At 38.1% G+C, this 23248-nt stretch overlaps 1 protein-coding gene across 6 annotated transcripts in view; it reads left to right on the top strand.

Moving 5' to 3' along the window:
• SATB1 (SATB homeobox 1) overlaps nt 1-23023 on the top strand; it is a 92254-nt gene extending 69231 nt beyond the window's left edge. For 3 of the 6 annotated variants that reach the window (XM_071561063.1, XM_071561062.1, XM_071561061.1), the window contains 3 exons: nt 18066-18269; nt 18741-18836; nt 21317-23023. In XM_071561063.1, the coding sequence (XP_071417164.1) occupies nt 18066-18269; nt 18741-18836; nt 21317-21796 (780 nt within the window). In that variant the 3' untranslated portion in view covers nt 21797-23023. The remainder of the gene's footprint in view (nt 1-18065; nt 18270-18740; nt 18837-21316) is intronic. The other 3 variants (XM_071561064.1, XM_071561067.1, XM_071561066.1) reach the window with 3 other exon arrangements.
• Nucleotides 23024-23248: the final 225 nt, after the last annotated feature.

The following is a 23248-nucleotide window of genomic DNA, read 5'->3' as shown; positions in this document are numbered from 1 at the left end:
GTAAAATTGAGTGGCATACGTTACTTTTATGATACAATTAATTTCATCATATTGGGGTTTTATTTAAATTTATAATCTGACAGTCTGATTCAAGTAATTATGGAAGAATGTTCTTAATTTCATTATTTAAAGAAAAAAAAAAAGGTTTATTTGTGTAATGATTATTAAGGCATCATGGTTTGACAACCATGCAGTGGTTGCGATGTTCTCATGTGGGAGCCAGGGATGGGGTTTTCTTTTGATAGTGACAGATGCTGAATTGTAATTTTATTCTGTAAAAACATACAAACAAACAAACAAACACCCCAAACCTAAGAGCCCTGAGAGATAAGACAATTTGTAGTGCTTCCGAGTGTTTGCTGTGTTTTGAGAAGTTATAGGTATGTTATGGCTTATCCTGAAAAGCTGTGGCCTGCCTGTGCTAGAATAGAGCAGGAACTAAAGCAAAACTTGAAAGTCAGCTTACAGTGCTAAAGCTTTCTTAAATTTAGAAAACTACATTTTGCAACAACTGTAATATCAAGCTCCATACCCCTGAGAGTCTCATGCACTGCAATGTAAAGCCATTAGCCTGCTTTATTTACCTAAATATGTTAACTTTATAGTAGAAAATGCCTTCCCTTCTCACCAAATAAAAATGCCTGTATGTAGAAGAAGCTGAAACACTTGGTTCTCACAGAATTGTGCTTTGATTTTAATTTTACAGTAAATCTAATGGAGTACTACCCATACCTTAAGAAACCCTATCTAACTATGTAGAATTTTGACTTGTTATTTCTGATCTGTTGCATTGTGTTGCCCAATTTCCTGTCCTTCCGTCCCTGTCTTTCACTTTGGTTAGGCAGTTAGCCCCTTGGAAACTAGTTGTTTTGCATGCAAGGCATGTACCTAAAATCACTGGTTCAAACCATGCTAGAGACTCCATCCTAAGCCATCAGGCAAGCATTTTGTGCAGTGGTCTTTTGTTAGAAGTGTTTGACTTCTTCCCTTTGTACACACGCAAAGGGACCTCCTTTAAGAGGCTGTGTGGGGAGATCCCCTGGATAGGCACTAGGCAGAACATCTAGCACTCGTGAGTGGAAGGGAAGGAGTTAAATGGGAAGGGAATGCTAAACGTTGGCACTAAAATTGCTTTTGGCATGCAAATACCATGCTCTTCCTGACATAAATATTTTGAGAATAGGCCATTAGAGTTCAGGTATATAAAACCCTGCTTTTACTGGAAATTTTAATGTTGTAGTAAACCCAGAGATTTATAGTGAAAAATTGATGTCTGTTATCTCACTTTTATCTTTTTAACCAGCAGTTTTATAAATGCTATATCTTTGATCTGGGTTTTTCCATCTAGAGACTAAGCTATATACTGTAATAGGAAAGTCATTTTTAAACAGCTTCCCACACTGAACAAACACGGTATTGAGGATCTGGCACGGAGATGTAACATGCCATTACCGCAGATATAGAACAATGTATTCAACTATTTTCCAGCTGGAGGAAAAAAAAAACTTTTTAACACCACGAGTAACCCTCTGGTAATAATGTGGCTTTAGGAGGGAATTCTGAAATTTATTTCCAAAGCTGTTTTCTCAGGGCACTATACCTCAGGCTACCCAGTGGGGTCCGACCTGAGGGGCAGGAGGGGGCTCAGTCCTTCACTCATCACCGAGCATCTCTGTCAAGTCCTCTCCTGCCTTTGTCTCCCTCAGAGCAGCTGAGTCACTTCCTGGGTTTAAATCTTGGCTTCAAAACCTTCTTCCCCCCCTCCTCAGTGTACAATGGATTCTCTGTGGAGCAGGGAGGGATATGCTGCACAGGCAGACGCGAGGTGGAAACACCATGTACTCTGAGGTCTGCCGTTTCACATGTCCACCTGGAAATAAACCCTTCACCCTGGTGTGAAGGCAAGATGCAGTAGTCAGAAAACATTAGCTGCACAAGTACACCACACAACAGAATCTACATTTTTATTATTTTTTTACTTTATTTTCTTCTCCCCTCGTTGCCTGGGGGTGATTGCTCTGGCAGTTGAAGAGGTGCCATGAGCAGCAGGAGTCGGGATGGGATCGGGTGTCAGCAGGGATGGGAGAGAAAGAGCATGAACTGAGAGAGCAAGATGGGCTTTTGCATGCAATCAGAAATTGCCCCATAAAGCAGCGTGTCATTCAGTGAAACTGTGAAACTTGGCAGATAGAGCTGATTTGTTTCTTTCACAAAATATCAAGTTACAGAGTCATAATGTGTTCTGTCTTTCCCAGGTCAGAGGGAAAAAGATTTTCAGGTTTCCTCTGGGGGGAAAAAAATGGATGCTTGAGGTCCTTCCTCTGCATCATGTGCTAGTCTCTTTTACAACATCTCTTCTCAGAAACAAAGGTTAAAACCTCAGGAAATTTCCTTAAGTTTTTTTTTGCATAAATTAATTCTCAGAAAGTGGGTTGAAAAATTGGCTTCAGTTGACTCTCTTACCACTTGATCTGGGTAAACCTGAAAAAGGGCTGGCATTGATCCTGACCATATCCCACATTATTGGTATGACTTTTGTTAAGTGGGTTGACTTCAAAGAGCCTTGGGTTCCCACTAGTAAAGAATAGACAGCAACTTCTTGAATCAACAAAGGTGCACTGAAGAGAAACTGCCTTAAAATCTCCAAGGTGTTTTATATCAGCATGCAATTGCCCATGTAAATCTGAATAGAGGAGGGCAAAAAAGGCATTAAAACCTGAAATAGTTCAAGCCAAATAAAAAGGTACAGAATGGAAAATACTTAACTGGTAAGAGGATTATATTGACCTCTTCAAACAGCTCCTTAGGGCCAGGCAGCCCTTTCAACACATAAGGCAAAGGCTGGATTTGTTGACACAGCAACAAGAAAGTGTACTTCCTGAGCACGCTTTACACATAGGGTCAAATCGGCCACAGCTAGAGGTTCTCAGCCAGGCGGGTGGCAGCACTAGCTGTTCAAACACTACCGTTTAAAGGACTGTAGCAACTTCAGGAAACAGGGTGTATTTGAACCCTAAGGAGAGCTTCCCTGGAGGGATGCGTTGCACACCTGCCCTGCACTAGTTGGAAGTTAATGCTTAACGTTCCTGTAGCCACAGCCTGCAGCACATCCCTGGGAAGTGCTGTGTCTGGGACCGCTCAGTGCCTGGCAGGATATGGCCCACAGGTGTCTAGAAACAGCAAAGCAGGGTGGGGGTGTCTTGATTGGATGGTTTTTGCCTGGTGCATAAGTGCGCATAAATGTGTGAGAAAAGCTAGGAGAACTACAAGTTTAAGTCATTAAATGTACAAAGGAAAAAAGAGAGCCAAGAAGAGAGAGCTCTTTACAAAATACAAAATTATGTTAAAGCAGCAAGACGGCACAACATAAGGAATGTTTGGTACATGTTATTGAAACTGAAAAATCAGAGTATAAAATGAATTATAATTTAGCATAATCCATAATTTTACAGTTTTCATTTTAAATTATTTATATTATATGATTTGATTAAAGATAAAACTGGCTGACAAGATTTCTAACATCTCTGTATGTCTTAATGACAAATTAAAATCTCTGCATTATAACTTCACCATTTTAAAATTTTTATTTGTATTGTTTCTATATAGTCCCCTTTTATTTTTAAAGCATATTTCAGCTGCACAATTGTGTACACATGATTCCATAACCCATCAGGCTTCAGTGTTGCCTCAGTACCTCTGATTCAGTAAATCAGATCATAGGCAGCATGCTGTCATATAATAAGGTGTCTGATCCTTATTACCAGTTTGTTGATGCACAGACTCCTTCAAATTGACCATTGCAACACATGGTTTCCCCTGAAACTAGCTGTGATAATTAGCGTGGCTCTAATGAGACAGAATGTCACTGATCTTGTGCTGAACTGTCGAGTATCGACGCTACGGATGGGAACTGTCAAAGCTTGCCATCTGTGACAGAGCTTGGCATATTCCATTTGCAAGGTAGAGCATGCTCAATAGACTGTTTTTAAACAAATGGTCCATTTCTTGATTAGGGCTCTGTGTTCTGTTACTGTGGAAGACTTATATCATAGTTAAACTTTTTGCTTTTTTTCCCTCCTTTTTTTTATGCTGAGGTAAGCTCATTAGGAAATGAAAATGTTGCTGATTCTCAAATCAGTCCTTTAAGTCTTCTGTTAAATTTTTTTGGGAGAGGTGAGGAGTAGCTGATCGCATATTTATTCTTCTTCCTTCCCCATTATCTTAATGTAGTTCTATGGCTAGCACTCACACAAGCCTTTTATCTGATTTTTTTTTAAGCATTGAGGATTAGGCATGGCATAGTTTTAGAGTGTAGAGGAATAAAAATTAACAAGTCTCAGGTGATGTGCAGCAGGAGCATATGCACCTGGGATGAAAGATTGAACTGGTCAGGAGAGTTGGGTACCCAGGCTCCTGGGACTGGCCCTGCAAAATCCGTGCAAAAAGTCCAGCGCTGCTTATCATTCCAAAATATGCTTTGTTGCTTTTTATTTCCTCCTTCTCTGGCAGACCACACAGGGCTTGTTCTGAAGAACATTTTCACTAATCTGATCAGGCAGCCAAATACGCCGGGAAAACTGCTTTAATGATCCCACTAATTACCTCAAGTCAATATGAACTGTATTATTAGACTGAGGGAAAATATTCCATTAGGTCTCCCCCTTGGGAGTTTCTCCGCTTTGTGATGTCACCGAAGCCTTCGCCCTCTCGCTTGTAATTAATTTTATTTACACACGCAGGCACGCACAAGGTCACACCTGCACAACCGGAGCTGGCCAGGGAGCTAGTGGCACTCAGGCTTAATCAGATCTGTCATAATTACCATTCTGCATGTTTCTGACACACGCTGTGAAATATTTCAATTTAACTGCCGCTACCAGCACAACCAGATGTAGTGTGAGTGTGGCTGCATTGGAAATATTATTCCTCAGGATAAACTCTCTCCTCCTCCTTTTTCCTCCCACCCCCTCTCCCTTTTACAGCTAATGTGGCACAGAAGCTGATGTATCCTGTAAATCTTGAATGCAGCGCTAGATTGATAACAGCAGATTAGACAGTTTAACCACAAACAGCTTGTTCATTTTTCACAAATGAAAACCACATGTGGTGTAACTAAAATTTCAGGCTCTTTTTTTTTCCCCCTCCTTTTTGGTTGTTGTTTTCTTTTGTGTGCGCGCGTGTTTGTGCGCATGTTAAGGTCTGCCTTTCACTGTAGAGGGGTGAAATAAAAGAGTAAACATATAGAGAGTAGAGACACTGCTGTCTTTGGAGATTATTTCTCCCTGACCTTTATTAAAAACCTTCATTACTTTGGCAAAGAAATCAGATAGCACATGGGGGTTTGTCACTCACTCTGAGACTTTCTAATCTCTGGGTTTTATGCCCATTTATTAAAGAAGTCATCCTACTGTGCTGATTTTCAAAATAACATGCCAGCAAACACCTCACTTTAAGAAGAGCTGCTAACTAAAAATGTAGTCTTCACTGCTACATAAATTTAGCAGAAATAAAATTTTCTGCCAAAGTTTTTCACTGTGAATTTTGCCTCTTTTCTAACTCTTCCCTCTACCTCTTGTTTTGGGGTAAAGATTATTTTTAAAAAAGAATCCTCAAAGGGTTTAGAATTTTGGCAAATGGAAAATTGATTATTTTTTATTAAAACAATCCAGTATTTCTCATGAAAACACTTTTCAGGAAACTACAAGTCTGTAAATTCTTTTGTTTTTTTCCTCATCTTTCCCTAATTAAACAGCCTTCAATACTTGGTAAGGTAGTTGTTTTTAAACCATCTAGTCTTTAGTAGACCACTGTTGTCTACTTTTCCTACACACAAAAAAAAATTATGCAATTTTGATAGAAAGTTTTAATTATAATATTCCAAAACAGTTCTTACAGCAAGGTAAAAAACATAAATGTGCAGAAAACAACTGAGCAGATTCCCCAGAAGCTGTTACGGGTATTGTCAGGCAGGAGGACTGGTGCAGTGCATCAGACGCAAATTCATCAAATCTGCAGTAAGACTTCCAGGGGAGGTTTAAAAAAAGGTAACTATAGTAAGAGATTGTTTTATCCATTGCCACTGATTTGTGATAGAGAGGCAATATTGAAAGTGCAGGAAACAGGGAGCTAAGACTCAGTGTTCCAAGTCAGTCAGAAGAAGGTGAGCGGGACAGCTTTTGAAAGCCAGTGAAAGCACGGTTTGTAGCAGAAAATGTGGCTATGTAGGATGGCCCCCCAGGCTGCTGCAGAGTGGGTTTAAGACCTGTGCTGGAACCACTTGGCCAGCCAGCAGACTGCATTACTAGTTCCCCAGAGCTGAGCTGGAGTAGGTCAGTGCAGGTGTGCCATCAGTGTCCCTCACCACATGGCAGTGCCATCTCCGTTAGTGACTCCCCCAGGGGCCATGCAGACCCCAAACAAAGGGAAAATCTCATGCTGGAGGTACAGCCAAAGCCCTGGAGGTTCTGTGGCTGCAGATACCTCAAAAATGAGCTGAAGTAAGATGAAGAGGAGAGCAGGAAGGGCTCATGTTGGATGAGATAATGCTGAAATGAACCATCAAGATTCTTGCAAGCATCTGGAAATGCAGCTCTCATTTCTTCACAAAGCTATTCAAAAAATGTCATGCAATTGGGAAGCACTGGATAGCTAAAAGAAAAAAAATTCATGGCATCTTCTCCCACTTACTTTGAGTCTTTTTAGGGTTTTTTTTCTTAGGTAGAGGGTGTTTTGATTCCTACACTCCAGATGCATGAATCAGCTCTTCCCCAGGCAGCACCTGCTGTCTGCCTGACAAGAGGTGCTGTTCCTGGCAGGATGGATTTTCTTAATCTCTCTGCCTGCTTTCTATACCTTCACCTTCTGTTTTGTTTTTCTCTCACTGCCTTCCCATATTCTTCTCATTATGACTCTCCTTTTAGTCCTCCTTTGACTTTTTTATATCCCTTCGTATCACTTACATACCCTCATCATCCACTCTCACTTCATCTGCCTCTTTCTCCTGGCCTACCACTGGCTGCTGGAGTCCCACCCCAGGCACATCCCTTTCACACACCGTCTCTTTGCGTGAGTATCCCCTTGTGCATGGGACACAGTGCCTTTGGTCTTCACTAGGCTTATCACCAACACTACTGGTTTTGTGGGTGAAGCATCATCCCTTTCACTGTGTGCTGACATGGATTTTGCCAGGAAAAGAGCCTCTGGTTGCTCATGCCTGCTATGGGCAGATTACTGATTCAAGAGGCTTTTGAAGATTGAGTATATCAGTGTTTTAACTATTAAAAAAGAGGGGAAAGTTTGAGTGAGCTGTATGAGAGTTAATGACAGGACATAAATGAAAACAAAGCTGTGGTGGCTGAGACGAGGAGGAGGCTGAGGAGTTAGCGAGCAGCCTGTGGTTCCCGTCTGTGGGGGAAGCAGGGTACCAAGTAAACAGCGCAGAAAACAAAAGCAAGCTCAACCCGTAACTAAACAGGAAATGACAGGGTAAAATTCCTGCTGCAAAACTGAGAGCTGATAAACACATAACTGCAAAGAATAAATGCATCTTGTGCAAACACAAATATACAGTAATAGTCTGAGAAGCAATTTGTTAAAGGAGTGACCGATTACAAATCAGGTGAAGGGCTGCTGGGCAAAGGCAGAAGTAAGAAATAATAGATGTGTGTTTTCTCTCATAATGTTAAACTGAGTAATTTAAAACACACAACACCTGAAGGAATGTTACAGGATTTCTAAGTGCAGGGTGAGAAAGGAGATGATGTTTTGTTCCAGATAATTTTTAATTTTACTGCTCCTAACTATTTCTCATTGCATCTTTTTTTTTTACTTACTTCAAATTTAGCTTCTAAATCAAACTTCAGATTTTTGATTGTGAATTACCCCAAACCATTGGTATCTAATGAATATTCCAGGGCAGGCATGCAGCCAGCTAAGTTAGGAAAAATTCTGATTTGCAAATATTTATAATTTCAAATCTGCCAAATTCTGACACATGGTTATTCAGGGGTCATTTAATTTTTATTCTTGTGCCGTGTTTATTCCTGTGTCATGTTGTCTGACTTCAGGATGGCATTTGAGAAGCATATGAAAATAATTTTCAGGATCTTTGTAAAGCAAAGATATTTGGACCAAGTGGTCCTTAGCAGAATTCCCTAAAGTTTTGGACCCCAACTAAGCAAGATTTGCACACATATCAATTAACATCTGTGGGGTTACTTAGATGACTGGTTATTTTGCTGAGCCTGGTGCTTAGTATCTCTAGTATATAGGGCATACAAGAGAAAGCTCTACTGATGCAGGAACTTTCTACTGTTTACATAAAAGCAGTTATTTAAGGGGGAAAAAAAGAGCTATGAAGGGTTTAAATGAGATTCCTTTTATTTTTGCTTTGGGGTAGGCAGTTTGGTTCACCTCTGAGAAATCATTTGCTATTCTTATTTAATACAAGGGGGGAGTCTAAAAGGGTTGATCTTTTTCACCTAGGGAACAGGATGGAAGGGATGCTGGAAGGACAAAGCATTACTGTTCCATGCAGCCCTTGATTTAAAGGCCAAGGGTACTGCCAAAACTTCTGCCTGGAAATACAGCTGGGGCTGGAACTCAGCCGGGCTGGCACTTCTCTTGGCCAGTGAGGAAGATTGTTACATTAAGAATTGCTCTCTCTAGGAACTTTTCCCTTGTGGCTGTTCTTGCCCTCTTCCTGACGGCAAACTACCTGGAAACATTATTCTGTTGGTTCCCACTCACGAGCGAGAAACCCAATGTCTCCTGCTTCCCTTTTAATCCAGCTTTCCTGTTGTTTCAAGTCTGTGCCACATGCAATCATTCTATAAGTAATGGTAATTTTGCTTCTGTTTCTGTGGTTAACAAAATCTGGAAGAAAGTCAGAGAAAAGTTTCTTTTCAATTTATTTAAGACTCCCTTAACCCTTGACATTATCAGAGTATTAAGTGTACTTCACTATGAAACTGAGCGCCACAGAATTAGCTTAACTGCAAGAGACAAGAAATTTTCTCAGAATATTTAAATGTCTAATTCAAATCTATATGAAAACTTTTATTTAAGCTGGGAAAATGTGAGGGGATATCAGAATGGATTTGAGCTATGTATGTTTTTGAATGATGTCACTTGTTGGAATATCTTGTCAACTGAACTGAATTTACAATGAAGTCCAAATATTTGTGAGCCTGTGATTCCTCAATTTGTGGAAGATTTTCCCCTGCTCCAAAATGAATTCTGGAAAGATAAAAACATATGACAAGAAGCCACAAAACTAAATTACTCCATCTGGAAAATTATAATATATAAAAAAGGTATCTAGCAACATGATAGGCACACATATAAGTAATTACAGAAGTGACACTTTGGCCCTATGAGCTTTTTACTGGAGGTCTTTCCCCCAAAGCAAATGTTAAAGCTCTGTAAGCAACTTAATAAGAAACATTTGCTGTTCACTTGTAAATTGATAGTAGTAAAAAAGATTTTTTAAAATTGCCAGGCTCTTTCTGTTAAAGACTCTTCTCTAACTAAACTGCAGATATAGCTGCCATACAAAATTGATTGCATGTTTAAGAAGAGATAAATGTGGGCTGTTAAGGGTCTTGCTTGGATTTAGGATTCTATTTACTTTCCAGGGACACACTGGTATTGCAGTGAAATCAGTATGTCTATCTACTTAAATAAAAGATAAAGGGCCATATATTATCAGTCAGTCTCTGTGAAACCCACTGACCCATTTCATACAACCGTATTATAAAAAGTAATGTACCAGAGTAAGAGTGACTTATGTAATAATTAGCAGGGGTTTTTTTCTTGTTTAGTTTGGGATTTTTGTTATTGTTAAGCCAATTTTTGTCACACATTATCTTGCAGTTTACATCAATAGAATTGTGTGTATGAAACGGGAAGGACCTGAAGTGGAGAAAGGCAGAATAAAGCTTCGCCCATTTGGGGGTTTTTTTGCATCTATTACTTTTTCCCTTTTTTTTACTTATGAATGTAGTTGTGTTTTATGTAATATTTTCAAAGTCATGCACGTTGCGGTTTTGATTAGGTCTGTGCCTATCTGTCATCACTAGGCAATTGAAGGCAGTGCTGTAAAAACGTACATTTGAACAAGGGAGAGTAAAGGTGGAGAAAGCTGAGAGCAGAGAAACCAAGCTTGGGAGAAGCCCTTCATTTAGATTATTGAATTCCCTCTGTGCTCAACTAAAAAGTAATGATACTTACATTTTCAGTCAAGTTTAGAGTTACAGGTTAGGATTTTTCTTTCCATGACTTGGTGGTATGTCTCCAGTGCTCATACATAGGGAACACACTGACCAGTTTTGATGCAGCCTCAGACCTTAATCCAGCAAGTTTTTTGGAAGCACTGGCTCTTAATCACTCACCGTGGCCCCTGGTAGAAGCAGAGGTCCAATACGACAGACAAGACTCTTTAGGTCATTTTGTTTCTGTACTTGTTTGCTGCTTGTCACTGAATTTTAGAGGCTGCTTTAGCAAGTTTATTTTTCTATTTATTTGTCTGGATGTTTACAATAATAAACGTATGTATTTAACTGTTAAATGCTACAGCTAGAGAGAAGAAGAGACGTTAGCAATCCTTTTCCCCTAAAATACCACCACAAATTTGTGGTGAAATACTATCAGTACCGCTGCTAACTCTTTGGTCATTTGTTTTTCATCACCCAGAGAAAAGGTGGAGTAACATCCAAACAGATGGTGTAGCTGAATAATGGGTAGGATAAGAAAGTTAAGGAAATGGTATAATCTGTTTCAGTATTCTTCAAAGGAAGTTTTTCCTGCTAGTGAAGTTTACCTTTCTTCTGAAAAGCCCTATGAGGTTGTGGGGGTTTCAGTTTGTTTGTTTTGCTAAATCTCATCTATGATGATGGCAGATACAGATTTACTTAAAATTCACATCTGGCTCCTCTTTTCAATGTTCTAGTAATGAAAGCCAATAAAATAGATAAACCAGAAATATCTGGAGATAAAAGACATTCAGGTTTCAAACTTTGTCTGATTTAGGGAAATGCTCAAAGGCAAAGCCTGAAAGTTAGGGCTAATTAGTGTAAATAAAATACTAAGGCAACCATCTTTCTGGGGACACTTATTATCACTTGAGGCCACATATCAAGAAGAGACATTCATATATTAGTATCTCTACTCATTTTCTGGAATCAGCTGAAAACTAGTTTTTGCTTCTTGAATTAAAAATGCACAGGGTTTTTTTCAGAAAAATAGAGAAATCCCAAAGTATTGAACAGTCACTGCAGTTTTAAAAATTTGTCAAAAGTATGTCCCTCATAGAAGGAAGTCAGTGCTTAAAATTTCTTGAAATATAAGCTAAAATGAAAAGAATTTCACTAACAAATGTGTTGGTCTATCAAAAATTACTAAGTCTGGTAGATTACTAGTTTTTCCTAAGTTTTTATAAAAATACCCAGTGGCCTTTCTTTTAATAGACTTCAGTTCTTCTGTGAAGCATTTCAGTCTTTTCAGCTTTGCATACAAGATAGCCAGGATACTTTATGTATTTTAGAAAAGGTAAACCTACAATCAGAATAAATTTTCCCTGCAGTCAGGAAATTTCAGAAGAACATCTAAGGCTAAAAAGGACTGTTCTCATCGTCTAGACTTGTTCCCATGGCTGAACCCACAGGTATTTCACCTAGAAAGAAGTCAGATTTAAGTGATCTCAGCCTGAAAATTAATTTTTAATTAAATGCTCTGTTCTTACCCTGTGGTGGGTATTGTTGCCTGTTATATTTTTTTTTGATAATACAATAAAAATACACAAAAACCTTTTCCCAGATAAACTAAACAAGTGTCCATTGTTACTTATTTGTTGTATTTGTTTGTGTTGTAGTTATGTTTGCTTATTTTTGTTTCTCTAAGCCATATGTATGAGTTTACTGGTTCAGAAGTCCCTGAATTTTTGATCTTGTTGAACACTGTGAGAAATTTCAGTTGAAGACTTTAATGCATTTTTCAATCAATGTGTAGGGGAAATTTGGCCTTATCAATTTAAATGCTGGAGATCCTTTCATTGCATTATGGAAGAATCTTCTCTAAGCAGAGATTATTCTTAAGAACTTCATAACATTTAAAGGTTAATATGTTAGGTAAAGAACAATATCTTAAGACAAACATTTTTATTACAGGACATGAAGGGATAGTTCTGATTAAATTACACGATTATTTGAATGGGAAAGAAGACAAAGTGCATCATTTCTTGCCCTCAACTTTAATGTCTTTAATCAAATAATGACCTTCTGGAAATAGTTAATTTTAAGCATTTGGAAAGATCAATACCACTTTGCCACCAAAAAATGGCCCAGATGATGAAATTTGATGTATTTAAAGTACCATTTCACCCTTTTAACCTAGTAAATAATTTAAAATGCTTTCAGTACTCCTTTGCTACCATTATGTATCTCACTCAAAGTATTATGACTTTTCCAAAAGCAACCTTTCTGTGCAACGTGCAGCATACAAGTTTAGTACTAAAGACTTAGTCTGTATGCATATATGGTAGTGGCTATGTCGGCCCTTTTTCTTCCCTTCTGTGTGTGGATTCTGTTTTGAAAAGAAATAGAAATATCTAAGATGAACACAGCCATTTGAACAATAATGAGATTGTAAAGCAAGCTGGATTGCTTTTGAAGGGAAAAAGTCAATATTTAAAGTTTAGTCCATGCGTTTTTTTCCTTTGTTTTGTCTATAAGCTTTCCTGTTAAAGGTGAAGGATTTGGATTGCTCAGACAATTAAGAGCCCATTTTACCAAGTGTAATTTCATATCTGAGTTCTATAAACTGGAGTGCCTTCACCATTGTAAATAAAAAAAAAATTGCCCTCTATTAGCATGTTTGTGGGCAGATTAAAAACAGTCTTCATTAGCATAAGTAACACTTGCAGATTCTTTTAAAAGTAGGAAATTATTTGTTGAATGATAAATTGCTAGCTTTCTAGTTAGTTGCTGAAAATGTGCTCATTCAAAATGCCTGCTTTAGTTTAGTCTACAATACTCTTTTTTTTAGTTAGAAGTACTGTTTAATGGATTATGTACTTAGTCTTTGTTCACAGTAGATGCTGAAATGCAATTCACAGTTTCTGCTAAAATGTTTGTATCAAATACCTCACTATTTAGATTCATTTCTTTTAACACTATATATTTTTATTGTACTATATGCCCCAGAGAATGATACAAAATAATCTTAGATATACTATACCAAAGAAAAACTGATCATATCTTAGCATTGATACTCTAAAATGTTTTGTCTTCTTAGATTCAAATTACAGCCTTTCTATAAAATGCTGAAGTCTTTGTTATTTTGTAAGAAATATTCATCATTTAGCAAATTATTACTACTGTAACAAATTGACCAAACGTGTGCAATTGCTCTATCCAGAAGCCTTTTTTTTACAGATTAGATATATTTGTTGCAGATTTAGAAAGCTTTGGCCAGAGAACATTTTTCATGATTGTCATCTTATTCTCTTTGATCTAATTAGGGTAGGTATTTACACCTTAAGTGTATATTTCTTTTTCTTTTAAAAAGGAAGATACCAGAATGCAAGAATAGTTCATTAGAAACTCTGTGTGAAAGACCAGAAGATTTTATTTAAACACAGCACAGGTCAGACTGAATAAATAGCATTGGGATATATAGATAAAATGGATAGATGCTTTCTTTAAAATAAACAAGCTCATGGGTATTGCAGAGCCCAAGTTTTGGCAGTTATCCTCTTTGCGCTTTTCTTGCAATAGTTTGGCAGTTCGGCTTTCACAGGTTTTTTTCCTCTAATGTCTTGTGTTTCTTTACTAAATCCCTATCAGAAAACCAGACAGAAGACTTTTATTTATTTTAAATATCTTAGGTTTAGCATCTTTTTTTTTCACCATTTTCTTGCTTACTGTAGCAAGACCTTTGCAGATGGTACTTGGTTACTTGAAAGTGCATAACAGTATTTTCTTTGTAGCAGATGGATTTAAGACTTTTAGTTCCCAATAAATGTAGGTTTACAATACATAACTTTACAGGATTTGTGTTGTATATAACAGGTTTGAACATATTATCTCAGAATTCATCTGCATGGCATTTTCAGCTTATCCAGGGTCTATGCCAGTATTTTAAGTAATAGGGAGAGCATAGTGATTGATAGCAGCTAAAGGCGTGATTTTGAATAGAAACAAAGGTTTTAGAACAGAAGGTGTCAAATTAAACTTTGTCAGTTTGAAAAGTAGTAACATCCTGAAAGTTCTCCAAACATATTTACATGTGGCTAATGTTTATATTTGCTTTATACTCTCTTTATATTCAGTGTAATGTTGCCTGGCAAATTTACTGTTTTAAAATCAAGGTTGTTCCCAATGTCATTGCAGTTTTGGGGGGGTTTGCCTTCCTGCGTAAATGTATCAGCTTCATTATTTTAAGGCTGCTTTTCTTAACAATGTACTATATATGCTGTATAAACTGGTTGTGATCTAATCTGAATTATAAGTATTTCCTCATTATTTTGTGGTCATTTCCACTTCCTGTAAGACTATAAAGACAAAAAGGAAAAATCCCCAACAATAAAACAACCAGTGGTTCAAGCCCTCCTACAGAACAAATTGCTTGAACTAGGCAGAATTTGCTATAGACTTAAAAAAACATAAGAGGAGAAAAATCAGCCCTGTTACATTCACTCGTAAATTCAACTGCATTATCTGCAGCAGTTCATACTTTTCTAGAAAAAATGGAAAAAAACATTGATAAATTTTACAGAAATTAAAATTCTCCATTAGAAAAGTCTGGATGAGTACTTTTCCTAAATTTTACAAAAACATTTAATAAATTTTCATTTCACTGACTTTTATGAATTAGCTTTATTTCATGTGTAGATTCTGAATCTGAAACTAAATTAAATACTTATCATTTTGTTTGTTTGTTTTGAACCAAAAGAAAGCATATTGGTATAAAGTTCTTAGTCTCTTAACAAAGAAAACCCCTACAGCCTTTCTTACTGTCCATTCTCTATCTCTTCTGAGAACATCAGTGAGATCAACTTTCATAAATATGTTCAGAAATAAACAATGAAGACCAAAAAATTCTTTCTATCTATGTAATTGCAGAATTTGGTTGGTTGTTTCCATATTGTCCGTCATGTGTTCCATGAGAATGTAGCTGCTTCTTTATACAAGTGTGACAAATCCAGTGGAATAGAGACATTTGGGTAGAATAGCAATCTATTCTGTGTACCCTGACAAAACTATCTCTCTTCACTATCTCAAAATTGCTGCTTACCTGAAATTCTAACAGAGACCTGCTGCAGATTACAATTAATCAAATCATTTTAGATAAGAAATTAAAAGTATTATTCCACTGCAAAAGTTGATAGAAAAATATTGTAAATATAGTGTTAGCCTTCAGTAATTAATAAAAATAAGGTCTGATGTAGTAAATATAGAAACAGAAAAGACACTGAGGGGAGAAAGTATTTCTTAATTAACAAAAACTGTTGTTGTCAAATATGTTTAATTGGCATAAAATGTGATTGCCTAGAAATTTTTTTACTGTTGGACATTTTTTAATTATAAAGAGTTTCTACTGTCTTCTTTCAGGGAAAAAAAAACAACAACAACAAAAAAACCCCAACAAACCCTCTGATGCATGCAGTCAGCAGACAAAATATGTGCAGCTCCTAAATGCATGATGCAGCTTCTTTTCCAGTCTGTCTGTATGTCTTAGAGAGATTTCATGAGAGGAGACAGTTTGTCTTGTCTTTTTTTTTTTACTTTCACCAGATTGTCATGATGATCAGCTCTGCTCTTTGTTTTACCACCATTAGAAAGAAGGCCAGCAGTTTCAGTGTGAAGCAGTGAAGATTTCAGACAACTAAAGGACAATTTTTACATTTTGGCATGGGCTGGTTTATGGGTTGTTTTGTTTTGGTTTTTTTTAAGAATTTTATAACTGCTTTTCAGTTAAAATATCTAGATGGGTTTCTCTTCTCTCCTCCATCCCTGACAAGCTACCTATGCTTTCTGATTGCACCTCTTTTAACTTACTGCAGAAAACTAATACTGCTGTTGAGCGTATAAACCAGCACATATCCCAATGGATGGAAGGTGAGCAGAGAACCATGAGCAACATGTTGATTTTGTTAGGGGCCTGGAAAGCTTGCACATTACCTTGCTAACACATTCCAGTGAGATTCCACATACCCTTGCTACTGTTTGAAAGCATACCATACAATTCCAGCTGAGACAGGCTGAATGTTGTGTACTCTATATGAGGCATTTGACCACATTTCCCAGTCACATTGCTAAGTGCTGGGGCAATACCCAGCTTCCTCTTTAGTGCATGGTCAGGGAATGGAGTGCACTCTATCCCTGGGGTGCAGGGAAGCCCTTCTGCTGCCACCATTCTCCCTTCTCTCCCCTCCCTCCCTAGCAGACCTTGTGACCAGCCAACGGATTTTGGCCCCATTTAAATTTTTGCTACCACCATCTCTTTAATATTTGCCAACATTTGCCACTTGTTTCTTAGGGGCATTTTCTCCTGTGTCATTTGTTCAGTTTTCCACTCATATTCAAGTGAATAGTCTTCAAATTTTTATGCACGCCTCACTAAATATTTTTGTATACAGTATGAATGCATTATTTGTTTACTTTCACCTCTTCCTGTTGTGGCAATATTTTTACACTGCTTTTATTAACTGTTAGCTAAAGATATGTACGAATGGCTTTAAGAAAATATGTATCTGTATCATATCTATGTAGCTATTGTATCTTTTAGTAAACTAGTCTGGATAAACCATTAATCTACTACCAGTGCATATAAAAAGGATCTCAGAGGTTCTGTACATTTATATTATTTGTTGATTCAATAAAATGTCACATTATCTTTCCTACAGCATTAAGAAATAAAATTGCATGGACCTAGTTTTGAAAACAGATCCTTGAAGCTAAAAGAAAGGAAATATGCATGTTTTATACATGTAACATTTTGTTTCTAGATTTTAATATACCAGAAAATTTCTGCTGATGCACACTGTCCTAGCTAGAGGGTTTGCACTACTCTTTTAAAACTACCAGTGCACAGTTAAGAAAAAAATCCTCAATTAAATTTTAGAGAAGACGTAAGGAAACATTAAATTTTCAAGATGAACTCATACGTCTCTTTCAGAAGCAAATTAGCAACTGCTGCAGTTCTTGCAAGGGATTCTGTAGCCTTCATATTATGCATCCTAAAAGCAGGTCTGAGTTAGAGTAGGTAAGCTCTTAGCCACCTTGCTGTCCTGTGATGTGGAAGTGTATGAGAAACTTGAGCACATCTTGCTCCCCCCATCCCTAATAATACTGTACGTAAAACTGAGAGAATGGGGTTTTTTCTGAGTCTATAAGGACAATCCGGAAACAGTCACTTGAAATAAGTTCACCTGCAGAGACACCTCTACTTGTAGCAGAAATGAAGAAGCTATTACTTGACTGCATCTAGTCAAAGAATTCCAGTCTTTCAAATGGATGTTAGGGAGCTCCTGTACCACTGTGATTTATGTTAAGCAGCCCTACAGTCAAGGCAGATTTCTGAAATACATTCATTTTGTAAGTAGTGGTACCAGGATTTTAAGGAATTTATAAATTGCTCAGCAGTCTACTGGCTCCTGAAATACAGTGTCCATGCTGCTGGAAGGGTGCAGCCTTGCATGAAAGAGCATAGGTAAAGCAAAGAATATACTGGCATTGGTGAATGCCCTGTTCTGTAGAGGGGAGCATGTAAGGAATTCTGCCTTCATCAGGTAGTTTGTTTCTAAGCAAACAAACAGCAGTGCTGTGGTATGGGACCAAGGGGAAGGTGCTTTCCAAAATGCTCATAGTTGGTAAGGGTTGGTAAAATAGCAGGGCAGCCTCTCAGTGTTTCAGTGTTTGCTTTAAGCCCAACCTGCACAGTGAAAGCGCTTTTTTATTGCGGGAGAGCATGAGAGAATGCAGTGCCTCTAAAATACACATTTTGCCCTCATTTTGCCACTCACAAAGTGAGGAAAAAACTAATGTTTTGCTGGTGTTATCTTCAAGGGGTGGCTCTGTGAGCTGTTACGTTGGAAAGAAGATCCCTCACCAGAGAACAGGACCCTCTGGGAGAATCTCTCCATGATCCGAAGGTTCCTCAGTCTTCCTCAGCCTGAACGTGATGCCATTTATGAACAAGAAAGCAATGCAGTTCATCACCATGGTGACAGGCCTTCCCACATTATCCATGTGCCAGCAGAACAGATTCAGGTTAGTTTACCTTGGCCAATCCTGCAGAGCGCTAAGTAAATAAAGCTTTAAACGGAGCAAAGGAAATTAGTGTTTCTTTCCTCCTGGCCAGGCTAAATGCAGGTCTCCTGGTACAAGATAAGAATGCACTGCCGTCCACCACCGGAGTTCAAAGGAGACTGTGTGACCACCCACGGCTCTTGTTTCGGTTTGGTGGTGCTTTGCAGATGCGTGTGGTGGTAGTGCAGAGGCAGCTCTGTGCGGGGCAGGGCGAGCCCCGCGCTGGCTGTCCCTGGCAGTACAGGCACCAGGGCTGAAAGGCAGGGCTGTGTGGCACCAGTTGTCAAAGGTCTCCCCAGCAAAGCAGGAGGACCTTCTTGCACTGCTGTTCAAAAACTAAGCAAGAATTCTAAGCAGTGGTGGCTCGCCCCAGGTAGGAGTGAAGGGAAGGGGATTCCTCATCCCACTTTAACCCCATTGTTTTTCCTTCAGAGCCCCTCTCCCACCACCCTTGGGAAAGGAGAGCATAGAGGCGCTTTCTTACCAGGCCTGCTGACCACTGGACCTTGGCTGGGTGCTGCTCCGCAGGTGAGCTGGCACAAGGGCACCATGTCAGGGAGAGAGAGGAGGGGATGAAAGGCCCACACCAGGGGCTTAGAAACAGCTGCCTTCCACTCACAGACAGCCCTGGTGGTGCCCCCTCCTCCACGGGCTGCACCTACCCTTTTTGCTTGCACAGGCGCTGCCAGCCAGAAGTGGAGCTGGCTGTTTGGCTGAGCTTTGTAACCCAGATTGTCAGTGGGGACTGCTGTCTCTCTGAGCTGGGGACTCTAATCGTTTCTCACAAAACACCTGAGGTCAGTCTTGTAACTGCTCCTTCTTAAAGTGTAGGTATTACCCCATGCTTTCCCAAGCTCAGCTGAGACCCTGTGTATCATTTGTGTTACCTATACAGAAAATATTTACAAAGCTAGGAAGGATAGAGTTATCTCACAGCCAGAAACAACATGAGTGTATATTAAAGATAAAGCAAACTGAATAAGACAATCCCTTAGGATATCAAGTACTAAAATAATTGTGAAAGCCTGGAAACTTGGTGTTTGATTTAGCAAAAAGACGGAGAAAGATCTATATTAAGTAATAAAACAGCACTTGTTTGAAAATGTACATTGTTTTTAATAAAATCGCTTCTTAAGGGGATAAAAGGAGAAGCTTATGCACAGTATAAACATTCAACTACTGTGCCACTTACTTAGATTTTCTTGCCTTGTTGATAAAAGTTGTGTGTTTGATCTTGCAAATATTATTCACATAAGCAGTTCCATTGTAATCTCTTAATATGACTTGTAAGAGTAAGGATTGGGAGATTTGGCCTGAGTTTTGTCTCTGCCCCTCTACATGGTAATTGTTGTAGATGCATAAATATGTAGCTCAGACACAAGTTTTAAAACTGTATATACAAAGCCTCCAGTCTTGTAAGAAGTTAATGTGCTGGGGGTGGTCTTGAATCTGTTTAGGATTGGAGCCTTGAATGGGACTGCTCACAGACCATAAAACATGAAAGGACGTGAATAGGGCTGAGGAAAGAGCCCTAATTCCACTAGCATTTGTGTCAGATCTTAGAATATGAAGATCACTGAAAGCAGTAGCTCCTAAACCTGATGTGGAGATCTCTGTGAAGTCTCTGCAGCCACAAGTGGGCCTATGAAAGTGAACAGAATTGTAATCCCTCCAGTATTTATTCCATTTGTACAGCATTTTGTGCTTCTTAGGGTCTCAAAGAGCTGCAACTGGAAGCTTGAAAACTACTACCAACATGCAAAAAATTGTCGAGGGGAAGGGAAATGAAATGTAGTGATAGCAACTGCTTATTTTGCTGTGGTTGTTTTTTAATAACTAGTGGTTTGTATCATATGACAAGAAATTTGCTGATCCAAAATATCTTACTAACCAGTGCTTCCTGTGCTGTGCAGCAAAAGAATTGTCAACACAAACAGTAGCTGATAAATTTACTTTTGATTTTAAACATGATCTTATAGTTTACTGTACTCTGGTGGTAGATGAGAAAAACATTTCTGTCCCTAGGGCTCAGTGCCTCACCTTTTAAAAATGTTTCTGAATCCATGCTTGCAAAACTTCATTTGAAGCTCTTGTTAATTATTTACATCATAATTTCCTTTATCTTATTCTTCTGATGTGCATGCTGGTTCATTTTTATTGCCTGAGTCTTTGGAATGCAGCATTTTCCCTTCTAATAATAATAGTGCAACTTATTTAGAGCTTTGCATCTTAGTGCTTTATAAATATTAACTAAATAATCCCCAGCACAAACACAGAGGCAGGTAAATAGGTCTGTTCCCTGCTTATATGTTGGGATACAGACAACACAGACCCATTCTGAGACCACAGGCAAGAGAGGTCAGAACCAGAAGGGGAAATACAGATTTCCTGCCTCCAGATCTCTTTGTCCTTGCTGAGGCTGGGTTTGACCGCGTGTGTTAGGAGATCCCAGCCAACGTATTCTGTTGTAATGTTTGTAAGTTTGACGAGTCTTCAGTACATGCTGAGGTCATATCAGCAGTGAGATATTTCCATACTTAGTTAAATGCTGTCCTTCTCCCTGATTCCCCTTGGTCTAGCTATTGCTAGAGATTTGCAGTCCTTGTTTTTGGGCAGCAGCTGCTGTTGCTGGCAGAGCTCTGGTGCATTTGCCCTCATCTGGCACTTTTTTCACTTTGCCCTTGCTACAGTTCTGGCTAAGCTGGTCAAGTTAATCCTGTACCATGTCACCTACTTAGCATTTTGTCTTGTCTGCACTTGACTCATGGAGCATATTCATTAAAATTTGTCAGCTAAACCACACCAATGTCATAGCATCAACGCTTTCTGTCAGACAAAACTAGGGTGTTCTTTTAATTCTTTCTTTTTTTCTCCCTTCCTTTTAGTTCTTTAAACTTACTAAGCCTTTGTTTATAGCTTTGCAATTTCCCCCCACCCCCAGGATTTTCTCAGTAACAAAATATGACGAAGAATTCATGAACAAAAAAATGCTGTTCTTTGTCTTGCAGCAGCAGCAGCAACAGCAACAACAGCAGCAGCAACAGCAACAACAACCGGGTCCCAGACTACCCCCAAGGCAACCGACAGTAGCATCACCAGCTGAATCTGAGGATGAAAATCGTCAGAAACCCCGACCGCGAACAAAGATTTCTGTTGAGGCCCTAGGGATCCTACAGAGTTTCATACAAGATGTAGGCCTATATCCAGATGAAGAAGCAATCCAGACTCTCTCCGCTCAGCTTGACCTGCCCAAGTACACCATTATCAAGTTCTTTCAGAACCAGCGATATTATCTCAAGCACCATGGGAAGCTGAAGGACAATTCTGGTTTGGAGGTGGATGTTGCAGAATACAAGGAAGAAGAGTTGCTCAAGGATTTAGAAGACAGCATCCAAGATAAAAATGCAAACACGCTTTTTTCAGTTAAACTAGAAGAAGAGTTATCAGTAGAAGGGAACACAGAAATTAATGCTGAATTGAAAGACTGATCTAATAGTATTATTTTCTTTCAACAGTGCCACTGGTATTTACTAATGAAATGAAAATTCCATCTTGCGTTCTGTCAAAAACCTTTATTATTCATTGTTTGGCCAATGAATCTTCCAAAACTTGCACAAAAGTTGAAAAAAGGATAATGCTGACTGCACTAGATGTTTTACTCTGTTTTACAAACTGCTTCGCAGCAACAGATGAAGCGTTGAGGATTGTTTGATATTAATTTGTGTTCACTGGATACACTGTAAGTGTATCCAATAAGCATGATACCAGTGATTTTGATTCTGGAGCCTTCAGACAAGCATTACAACTTTTGTGATTTACTGTTTTTTTGTTTCTGTTTTGTTCTTGTTTTTTAATTATTACTGTAGCACTCCACACTTGATCTTTGGAAACTCACATTTATTTAAAAAATAAAATAAAAAGAGTTTGTAACTCTTGTTCTATTGTATGTTACAAAAGAACTATAGACTGTGGAATGCAGTTTAAAGATAACATATGCCAACAAATGCCTTGTATTATATGGCACTGCCGTAATTCAGATTTGTTTTCTTTTGGAAATAAAGGTCACTGTATTTTTTTTTCCATTCTCATTGTTACATGGTTTTAAAGAAAATGAAAAAAGAAAATGTGAAACACAATTTAGTCCTCATTATTTATTTGTAGATCCTGCAGCATCATGTTGTAATTAATTTTTTTGGAAGTTTCCGTTAAATGTAATATTGCTTCTCTTGTTATCATACCGATTTTTTTTCTATTTATAAATGTATTTTGATGGGCAGTAAAACAAAGTGTCTTAAAAGTTTTAAATAGAGAAAATGTGCTTTACACAGTTGCCTATAAAAAGTGCTCTATGTTATCCAAGCAATTCATACTATAAGCTTCACTCTTATTGTTGTATGCAATTTTTACTATCATGCAAATAAGCTTAGGTAAATAAAACTAATAGATCACCTTAGAAACTTATGCAATTAATGTGAAAATAATTGATGTTTGCAATGTGTCTTCCTTTGGTTTACAATCAATTTTAAAGCTACAGCTGTATAAATTTTCTGTATAAAGGTGTATTTCTTTTTTATGAGTTTATTGCTATGAAAACACCAGTTATTTTGTTACAGCTGGCTGTTTTTATAAGTGTATCACAATTTTCTTTATGCAGAAATGTTCTGACTAGGAGTGGTTATTGACTGTAACTACACAATTAAAATTGTTTGTATGGTATAATATGGCAGGGTTTGTCTGTGTATGTGTATATCTGGGAGGAATAACTTGTTCCTAGTGCACATCATACCTTCTTGCCACCACTTTGAAGATGACATTTCAATTGTTCTTCTTTAAATCACAGGCAGATTTTTTAAATGGACTTCTTAAAATTTGAATTTAGATAAGATACTTCAAAAAGAAACCCAGTTTGGTTATGAAAATCATAACCTGTCTTTTCTTGG

The sequence above is a fragment of the Pithys albifrons genome, chromosome 7 (assembly GCF_047495875.1).
Source record: "Pithys albifrons albifrons isolate INPA30051 chromosome 7, PitAlb_v1, whole genome shotgun sequence".
Classification (NCBI taxonomy): domain Eukaryota; kingdom Metazoa; phylum Chordata; class Aves; order Passeriformes; family Thamnophilidae; genus Pithys; species Pithys albifrons.
This window is presented reverse-complemented; position numbering and strand designations above follow the sequence as displayed.